At 39.5% G+C, this 10,567-nt stretch overlaps 1 protein-coding gene across 1 annotated transcript in view; it reads left to right on the forward strand.

Annotated features, from left to right (window-relative positions):
- Positions 1-3,382: 3,382 nt before the first annotated feature.
- CFAP107 (cilia and flagella associated protein 107) overlaps positions 3,383-10,567 on the forward strand; it is an 18,799-nt gene continuing 11,614 nt past the window's right edge. The window contains exon 1 of the mRNA XM_017888042.1: positions 3,383-3,676. Coding sequence (XP_017743531.1) covers positions 3,566-3,676 — 111 coding nt within the window. The 5' untranslated portion in view covers positions 3,383-3,565. The remainder of the gene's footprint in view (positions 3,677-10,567) is intronic.

Genomic DNA, 10,567 nt, shown 5'->3' on the forward strand with positions numbered 1-10,567 from the left:
AAAAAAAAAAAAAAAGAAAATGAATGAGGTAAGCCTGTCACTTCAAGGAAAACGACTAAGATTAATTGTTGCCAATAACAAAATTTTGAGCTTTCAAACTAGAACTGGAATTTTGGAAAACTTATGTCCACCACTGTGAACTTGACAACTTCCTAATAGTTCAATGCTTTTCTGATGATAACAGTAATGATGTTAGCAAATGCGATTTTTTTTTTTTTTTTTTTTTTTTTTTTTTGAGACAGGGTCTCCTACCTCACTCTCCCAAATAGCTGGGACTACAGCTGTGGATCACCACGCCTGGCTAATTTTTGTATTTGTTTGTAGAGATGGGGTTTCATGATGTTGCCCAGGTGGATCTTGAACTCCTGGGCTCAAGTGATCTGCTCGCCTCAGCCTCCCAAAGTGCTGATATTACAAGGTGTGAGCCACTGTATCCAGCAGCAAGTGTGATTTTTAAAAATACTGTATAGTTTGGAAGAAGATCTACACAGCTTAGTGAAGCAATATTTTGCAGATGACCACCAAAATCACCAATGGGCAAAAAATTTATTGAAACTTTTTTGTTTTGGAAAATGGAGTTAATCTTTATTAAAAAATTAATTATGTTAACATGAAGTAAGTTTTTTTGTTATTTTGAAATTAATAAATATATTTTAAATTTCTGTTTTAATTCCTTTTTTTCTTTTTTTGAGACAGGGTCTTTCTCTGTCACCCAGGCTGGAGTGCAGTGGCACGATCATAGCTCCCTGTAGCCTCAAACTCCTGGGCTCAACGGATCCTGCCATCTCAGCCTCCCTAGTATCTGGGCCTAACAGTGTGCATCACCATGCCTGGCTATTTTTCATGTATATATATTTTTAAGAAATTAGTTTCTCCATGTTGCCCAGGCTGGTCTTGAGCTCCTGGGGCTCAAGTAATTCTCCTGCCTTGGCCTCCCGAAATACTGGGATTGCACACATGAGCCACTGTGCCCAGACTGTTTTAATTTCTAATATGGTAAATATTGATGAATATAACCAATAACATGTTGATAAACTCGCTTTCTGGGAAAAAAAACCCAACAGCCTGATATGTAGCCTTTGCCAGTTCTGTGGTGTAGATATTCCCACTGTGACTGATGTCAAGCTACCAATGTGACTTCATAGAGCATGTTATTGGGACGAGACCGCAACTGACTCTCATAAGTAGGTACAACCTGGCTCCAGCACCACTAATACAGTCCACTACAGGCGCCCGCCACCACGCCTGGCTAATTTTTTGTATTTTTAGTAGAGACGGGCTTTCACTGCATTAGCCAGGATGGTCTCGATCTCCTGATCTCATGATCCACCCGCCTCGGCCTCCCAAAGTGCTGGGATTACAGATGTGAGCCACCGCGCCCGGCCCGGTATAATTCAGTTTTTAAAACCTTTTATTGTCACATAAAACACAAACATCAAAAAGTACATTAAAATAAATGTACACAGATAAATGAATTATGGAATAGCAAACCCCACAGAAAACACTGAGTTGGTCAGGAAATAAAATATTGCCAGCACGCCCAAAGTACTCCACATGCCCCTCCCACTCACAACCCATTCCTCCTCTAAAGGAAACCACTCTCTTGACTTTTATAGCCATCACTCCCTTGCTTTTCTTTATATGCTTAATATCAAAGTATGCTCCTAAACAATAATGTTCAGTTTTGCCTATTTGTGGACTGCACGGGGAGATACTCTCCAGCATGGATCAGAAGTACCGTCTCTTCCAAGAGAGGAAGGACAGGTTGGGTTTCATGCTTCACAAGGCCTGTATTTATACATATTCAGCAGGTTTGGGGGGAAGCTATTTATGCTTATGAGTGGAACTGAGCACATACACAATGGAAAAACATGTATGTAACATACATCTTTCCTAAACAGTAACGTTTAGCTTTGTGTGTTTGTGGACTACATATAAATGGAATCCTATCGTATGTATTTACTCAAGTCTGGTTTCTTTTCCCCAGTATTATTAACGTTTTTAAGATTCACCCATGTTGCATGTAGCCATGGCTGCTATGACTGTTTTGTACATGATTGTCATCCAAAAGACCACCAGGATGGCTGAATAGCAGGACAGCTTTATTGGTGATACCAGTTTGCAAACGGCGGGCAGCGTTTTAATATTAAATGAGGTGGAATTTGGCTCTTCATGTCAAAAGGTGAATGTAGGGCACAAAGTTTGTGTACAGCCTCTATAAGCTGGCTGAAACTGGCTTTAGGTCTGCAATAACTTATGAGAAAAGAATGTCTGTAAGGTCAGTCCTCTGTCCAGTGAACCTGGGAGGCGGAGCTTGCAGTAAGCCGAGATCGTGCCAGCTCTGTCCCAACTGTGGTCTCTGCTAAATAAAGGTTTATTCTAATCTGTAGAACATCTTTCACGGTCTTTTCCTGCCACAGGCTTAGTTTCAAGATGGAACACGTAGTTTCCTGGACTTCCTCTATTTTTGTTTAAAGGCTGTTGGAAATTTTCTCTGAATTGCCTACTGAAATCCAGCCTCTTCATTTTTAGCAAGCGATACTGTAGCACACAGAGTTTTGTTTAGTTAACTTAACCACATGTTATAGACATCTTCCTAAGTCAACCATTAAAACCCTTGCAGAGGATTTCATCATATGGATGAACTACAATTTATTGAACCAACTCTCTGTTGATGAATATCTTGGTGCTTTTTAATTTTTTTTTTGCCTAATGAATGAGCAAGACAAAGGCCCTTATCTCACTGGACTGAGCTCTGTGGGGATGGTGCCCAGGTCTAATTGCTAATGCATTGCAGCTGTAGCTAAGCCCCTGCCATAGAATGTGAAATGATTGTGGAATGAATGAATGAAGACTGAGTGAATGAACCATATTATACCAGTGTGAGCACAAAGACAGAATTCTTTGTGCAAGCCCCTGCAAAGTAGCAGACAGGAAATGGAGCCCAGTGGTTTAGGTCTGAACCAGAGGGGATTTAAATCTCTTCATGGGATTTAAATCTCATCACAACTGCATGACGTTAGGCAGCTACTTAATCTCTTTGCTTCAGTGTCCTCATCTGTAAAATGGGTATAATAATGGCATCTGCCTCAGAGGGGGCTGTGAGGATTAAACAGGTGAATAAATGCACGTAAATGTCTTTGCTTGGAGCAAGCACATCAACATTCATTAAATAGTTGCAGACTTTAACTCACCCCAATTGTAAAAGTGTAGCGAGGATGATACTAGTATTGTGGTGACAACACAGAAACCAAGTTCTTCTGGCCACTGCTTTTGTGGGGATGGTTGGTTTGATTTGTTTCTGTGAGGTCAATTCTGCTTCTGCAGAATCAGCTGTTCTCTTACACAGAGTATTTATACCCAGAGTCTGTCACCATGGAGACAGTCAACAGTAGAGGGGCCGTTTTATTCTCTGAGATTAGCAGGGAGTAGTCTACTACTCATTCAGGAGGCCAGTTGGGAAGACAAAATAGGCACCCCAAACTCAGCAACTTCATAGCACCTTCCTCTCCCCCTGAAGCCTTGAACTGTGTCAAGTCAAAGAAACCTGGGGCAAATCCTTATCATGTTTTCGACTGCGGTAAATCCACAGCCACTCTCTACTCCAAGCTGGCAGGTTGAGACCAAGTACTCAACGAAAGTGCTCACTGGAAATTGGGTGGAAGAGAGGAGAAAGGTAAGGAAACGAGAGAGGCTGGACAGAGGGCTCAGAGGGAGGACCGATGGGGAGAGGCAGGAGTGAATTTCATCACTGTTTTCAAATGGAGGGCAGCAGATGATTGCATCTTAAATATTCAGCAGGTTTGGGGGAAAGCTATTTATACTTATGAGTGGAACTGAGCACATACACAATGGAAAAACATGTATGTAACATACATCTTTGTTCTCTTTGTGCTCTACAAAGGATAGTTACATTCAAGCAATCATCAATATTCATGCATTTTGCATGGTTTCTATGACTGGTTTATACATGATGGTCAGTGAAAAGACCACTGACACTCTGTTACAGATATAATAGGGACATTGAAAATACGGTAACAGGATGTCAATGTAGTTGTGCCTCTCAGCACTCTTCTCAGTGAAGTGTTTCCAAGCATCTGGATATTTTCTGTCCTTAATTCCTTTATACTTGATTTGAAGAATACTTGTTTTCCTTATTCTGGCCCTTCCCAGAATATGGTACCTCCTGAGGCCAGCTTGCCACTCTCTGCATTGATGTCTGGGGATTTGCTGCTGCTCTCTGGCACCTTTCCACAATCCTGCCCTACTAATGCATTTCAATTTTTACTTTTTTTCTTTTTTTTTGAGACACAGTCTCGCTCTGTTGCCCAGGCTAGAGTGCAGTGGCATGATCTCGGTTCACTGCAACCTCCGCCTCCCGGGCTCAAGCGATTCTCCTGCCTCAGCCTCCCAAGTAACTAGTACTACAAGTGCATGCCACCATGCCCAGCTAATTTTTGGTATTTTTAGTAGAGATGGGGTTTCACCATGTTGGCCAAGCTGGTCTTGAACTCCTGACCTCAAGTGATCTGCCCACTTTGGCCTCCCAAAGTGCTGGGATTACAGGTGTGAGCCACCGCGCCTGGCCTCAATTTTTACTTTCAAACAGAACAATTTGGCTCTTGGTTTTCCTCTGTGTTTTAAAGGTCTTTGGAAAATACTTTGCCTGAGTTGGCAAAGTTTCAAGTTGGCATACTTGAAATAGAATATGTTCATTTGTATTTGGCAAGACTGAGCCACTTAAAGTTTTTCAGAGACATCTGGACTTCCCCATGTCTTCTTGGGAAGTGGGCAAGGGAAAGAAAGTGAAATAGAAATGTCAGCTTTGGTATGGGGAAAAGAAGGGAAGGTTAAAGGCTGTTTTCATGGAGAACATTAGTAATTACCACCTCTCTGGCCAGATACAACCTTCAGTCACCATCAGCTACAAATGTACTTGACCTTGTTTGGTGAGCAGGTGTGTGCAAGAGAAGTTCCAAAAGCAGGAAGGACTGGTTGAAAATACCTTCAGGTGCCCATGGGTGATGCAGTACTCAGGGATATTATGGCCTGGTCTCACACCTAGAGAAGATTGCATAAAAGTAGTGGAGTTGGAGTGACGTCAGCAATGTAGTGGACTAAGAAGCTCCAGGTTCTCATTCCCTATAGAAACATTAAAGAGGCCGGGTGCGGTGGCTCAAGCCTGTAATCCCAGCACTTTGGGAGGCCGAGACGGGCGGATCACGAGGTCAGGAGATCGAGACCATCCTGGCTAACACGGTGAGACCTCGTCTCTACTAAAAAATACAAAACTAGCCGGGCGAGGTGGCGGGTGCCTGTAGTCCCAGCTACTCGGGAGGCTGAGGCAGGAGAATGGCTTAAATCCGGGAGGCGGAGCTTGCAGTGAGCTGAGATCTGGCCACTGCACTCCAGCCTGGGCGACAGAGCGAGACTCCGTCTCAAAAAAAAAAAAAAGAAAAATTAAAGAAAAAAAAAAACACAGAAACATTATAGGAGCTCTGGAAAACAGTCAAAGATATATAGCCCAGTCAAATGGCCAATCAAGAAAAAGACACATTCAAAATGAATAGGAAATTTCGTGATGTTTTTACTTGTCCTTTCCAACTACCTCCCCAGTACAGCACAACATAGTCTGCATTTTAGGGTAAGTGGCAGCTTGGCTCCAAGTTCCCTCCTTCAAATCCAGAGGGAGTGGAGCAACATTTGAACCTGTCTGGGGCTGCCTGAGGGATTGCTCTCTCTTTCTGCTAACTTGGAGCTCAGATGGGAAAAGGTGGCATATTTCAGATCTCACGCTGGGGAAAGCCATGGAAAGCAATGACAGGCACAGCTAGTGAAAGCTGCCGGGGGATTACAGATCTATAAATATCTAGGGCAAGAGATTGTGGATAGAGGAATACGATAGAACATCTGAAGTCGAAGAAGAAGCAGGGGTGAGACTTTTTTTTGGAAATTAAAACATTTAAAAGCAGCTGTGTATGTAGGGGAATTAAGAAAACACACACACACACAGGTCCAGGCAAGATGTACACCAGAAAACACTTGATAATATTTTAAGCCTTCCTGTTGGGCTGACCCCAAGACTCAGAACATTACTTGCTAGTTAGAAAAGGTCTTCCCTGCACAAAGCCAGTCTGCAAAGACTGGAAGAGTTGGCTGCTTTTCAAACGCCCAATTTTCAATGAAAAATCACCAGACATACAAAGATACAGGAAAAAAAAAAAGGCCCATCCAAAGGAAGAAAATAAAGTGAGAGAAACTCTCCCTGAATAAACACAAGCATCAAAGTACTAATCAAATACTTTCAAACAACTGTCTTAAATATGGACAAATAGGTAAAGGACACAAAGAACTAAAGTAAATCAGGAAAACAATACATGAACAAAATGAGAATATCAAAAAGGAGATTGAAATTATGAAAAGGAGTCAAACCAGTTTTAGAGCTGAAAAATGCAATAACTGAATTGAAAAATTCAATGGAGGAATTCAACAGCAGATTTGAATAGGCAGGAGAAAGAAAGAATCAGCAAATTTAAAGGCAGTGAACAGAGCCTAAGGGACTTATGGGACATTATCAAGCAGATTAATATATGCATTAAGGGAATTGCATAAGGAGAAGAGAGAGAGAAAGGGGCCAAGAGAGTATTTGAAAAAATAATGACTAAAATCTTCCCAAATTTGAGTAAATACATAGATCTACAAATCCAAGAAGTTCAATGAACTCCAAGCAGGAAAAATCTAAAGAGTCCCTCATTGAAACACTTTATAATTAAAATATTGAAACCCAAAACAAAGACAGAATCTTGAGAGCACCAGGAGAAAAGTAACTCATCAAGAACAATGGCTCCTCAGTGAGATTATTAGGGGATTGGCCAGATGAGGTGGCTCATGTCTGAATCTCAGCACTTTGGGAGGATAAGGCAGGTAGACTGCTTGAGCCCAGGAGTTCAAGACCAGCTGGGCAACATGGTAAAACCCTGTCTCTACAAAATATATACAAATTAGTTGGGCACGGTAGTATATGCCTGTAGTCTCAGCTACTCAGGAGACTGAGGTGGGAGGATCACTTGAGCCTGGGAGGTGGAGGTTGCAGTGAGCCAAAATCATGCCACTTCACTCTAGCCTGGGTGACAGAGTGAGAGTGAGGCCCTGTCTCAAAAAACAAACAAACCAACAAAAAAACAGATTATTAGGGAATTTTCTCAGGAGAACCCTTGGAGCCTGGAAGGCAGTGGGATAATATATTTAAAGTGCTGATAAAAAAATACTGTTATCTGATAATTCTGTATCCCACAAAACTGTCTTTTAAAAATGAAGGAGAAGTTAAAACATTCCCAGATAAACAAAAACTGAGAATGTTTATTGACAGTAGACCTATCTTGCCAGGAAAGCTAGAGAGAATCCTTCAAGTTGAAACAAAAGGACATTAGACAGTAACTTGAAGCCATACAAAAATATAAAGTTGTCCAGTAAAGGTAAATATGTAGAAAAGCATAAAAGCTAGGGTTATTATAATTTTGGGGTGTAATTCCAGTCTTTATTTTTGACAGAATTTAGAAGACAAAGGCATAAAATTATAAATCTATGTAAATGAGTATGCATTATATAAAGATGTAATTTGTCACTTTAATAACATAAAGCAGAGGGAGGCAAAGCTATAAAAGAGTAGAGTTTTGGTATGCAATTTCAGTTGGTCGCAATGTAAAATATGTTGTTATAGCTGTAGGATATTGTGTATAATCCCTGTGGCACCCACAGAGAAAATGCCTACAGAATATTCACAAAAGAAAATAATAAGGGAATCAAAATGTGGCCCTCAAAAATTAAACACAAAAGAAGACAGTAAGAGAGCAAATAAGGGACAAAAATCTATAAGACATACAGAAAACAAATACTAAAATGGCAAAAGTAAGTCCTTCCCTATCAATAATCACTTTTAAATGTAACCATTTAAAATTAATGTAACCATTAAATTTCCAGATAGAAGGCATACATTAGCAGAGAGATTTAGAAAACAGGATCTAACTATATGCTGCCTACAAGAGACTGACTATAGATTGAAGCACACATGTAAGTTGAAAGGGAAAGGAAGCCAAAAGATATTTTTTTTGCCAGAAGGGAGCAGGTATGGCTAGTATCAGACAAAGTAGGCTTTAGGTTAAAAACTATTATGAGACAAAGAGGGACATTATATATTGATGAAAGGGCAAATTCACCAAGAAGGTGGTACAATAATTACACACATGTATACACCAAATATTAGAGCTCTAAAATATATGAAGCAAAAATGGACAGAATTGAAGGGAGAAATAGATGGCTCCACACTAATAGTAAGGTACTTCAATACCCCACTTTTAATACTGGATTAAAAAAACCAGAAGATCGGTAAGGAAATTGAGGACTTGAACAACCCTATAGACCAACTGGACCTGACAGACACTCCACCCAACAAAGGCAGAATAGGTGTTTTTTTTTTCCTCAAGTACATATGGAATATTCTCCAGGATAGGCCATATGTTAGACTACAAAACAAGTTTTAATAAATTATAAAGATTAAAATCATAAAAAGTATCTTTTCTGATCACAAATGAAATGAACTTAAAGATCAGTAACAGAAGAAATACTGAAAAATCCACAAATATGTGGAAATTAAACAACACACTGTTTTAAAAAAAAATCAGTGAAGAAAAAAATCACAGAAAAATTAGAAAATAATAATGAAAATACAACATACCAAAACTTATGGGATGCAGTGAAAGTACTGTTAAGAGGGAAATTAACAGCTGTAAACACATTAAAAAAGAATAAATATCTCAAATTAACCTAACTTTACACTTTAAGAAAACAGAAAAACAAAGAACAAACTAAATGCAAAGCTAGCAGAAGGAAGGAAATTAAAGATTTAGAGAAGAGGTAAGTAAAATAGAAAACAGAAAAACAACAGAAAAAAATCAATAAAACCAAGTTGGGACCGGGTGCGGTGGCTCATGCCTGTAACCCCAGCACTTTGGGAGGCCGAGGTGGGCAGATCATCTGAGGTCAGGAGTTCGAGACCAGCCTGGCCAACGTGGTAAAACCCCATCTCTACCAAAAATATAAAAATTAGCTGGGTGCTGTGGTGCATGCCTGTAATTCCAGCTACTAGGGAGGCTGAGGCAGGAGAATTGCTTGAACCTGGGAGGCGGAGGTTTCAGTGAGCCGAGATTGTACCACTGCACTCCAGCCTGGGTAACAGACCGAGACTCCATCTCTAAACAAACAAGCAAGCAAACAAACAGAAAACCAACTTGGTTTTTTGAAAAGCTCAATAAAATTTACAAATGTTTATCTATATTGACTAAGGGAAGAAAAGAGAAGAGATGCAAGTAACTAAAATTAGAAATCAAAGTGTAAAATAATTACCAACCTTTTTCTGACATAAAAAGATAATAAGAGAGTACTGCGAACAATTTATGCTAACAATTGGATAACTTATATAATTCTCCATGAAATGGAGAAATTCCAAGAAATATACAATCTATCAAGACTGAATTGTAAAGAAATAGAAAATCTGAACAGATCTATAACTAGTGAAGAGATTGAATTAGTAATCAAAAATTTCCCAACAAAGGAAAGCCTAAGACCAAATGACTTCAGTGGTGAATTCTAACAAATATTTTAAAAAGAATTAACATCAGTCCTTCTCAAATGCTTCCAAAATATCGAAAAGGAGGAAATAAATTCTAACTAATTTTATGAGGCCAGTATGACCCTGATACTAAAGACGAAGACATCACAAGAAAAGAAAACTACAAACTAGTATTCTTTATGAATATTGATGCAAAAATCCTCAAGTAAATAGTAGAAACCCCAATTCAATATTATATTAAAAGGGTTATATACACCATGACCAAGTGAGATTCATTCCTGGAATGCAAGAATGGTTCAGGGCTGGGCATAGTGGCTCACGCCTATAGTCCCAGCACTTTGGGAAGCCGAGGCAGGCAGATCAGTTGAGGTCATGAGTTCGAGACCAGCCAGGCCAACATGATGAAGCCTCATCTCTACAAAAAATACAAAAATTATCTGGGTATGGTGGCATGTGCCTGTAGTCCCAGCTTGAAAATGGCTTGAACCTGGGAGGTGGAGGTCTCAGTGAGTCAAGATCTCACCACTGCACTTCAGCCTGGCCAATTCTGTCTTAAAAAAAAAAAAAAAAAAAAAGGTTTAATATATAAAATTAATCAATATACTAGAATGAAGGAAAAAAAACTACCTGATCATCACAATGTAGAAAAGCACTGGGCAAAATTAAACTTCTTTTATAAAAAAAAAAAAAGCATTTGACAAACTACACATAGAAGGAAACTGCCTCAACATAGTAACAAAACCCACAGCTAACATAATACTCGATGGTGAAAGATTGAAAGCTTTCCCTTCAAGATTAGGAATAAGACAAAGATGCCAGCTTTTGCTACTTTTATTCAACATCATACTGGAAGTTCTAGCCAGAAAAATTACTTTTATTCAACATCATACTGGAAGTTCTAGCCAGAAAAATTACTTTTATTCAACATCATACTGGAAG

This window comes from Rhinopithecus bieti, unplaced genomic scaffold (assembly GCF_001698545.2).
Source record: "Rhinopithecus bieti isolate Rb0 unplaced genomic scaffold, ASM169854v2 scaffold_16234, whole genome shotgun sequence".
Classification (NCBI taxonomy): domain Eukaryota; kingdom Metazoa; phylum Chordata; class Mammalia; order Primates; family Cercopithecidae; genus Rhinopithecus; species Rhinopithecus bieti.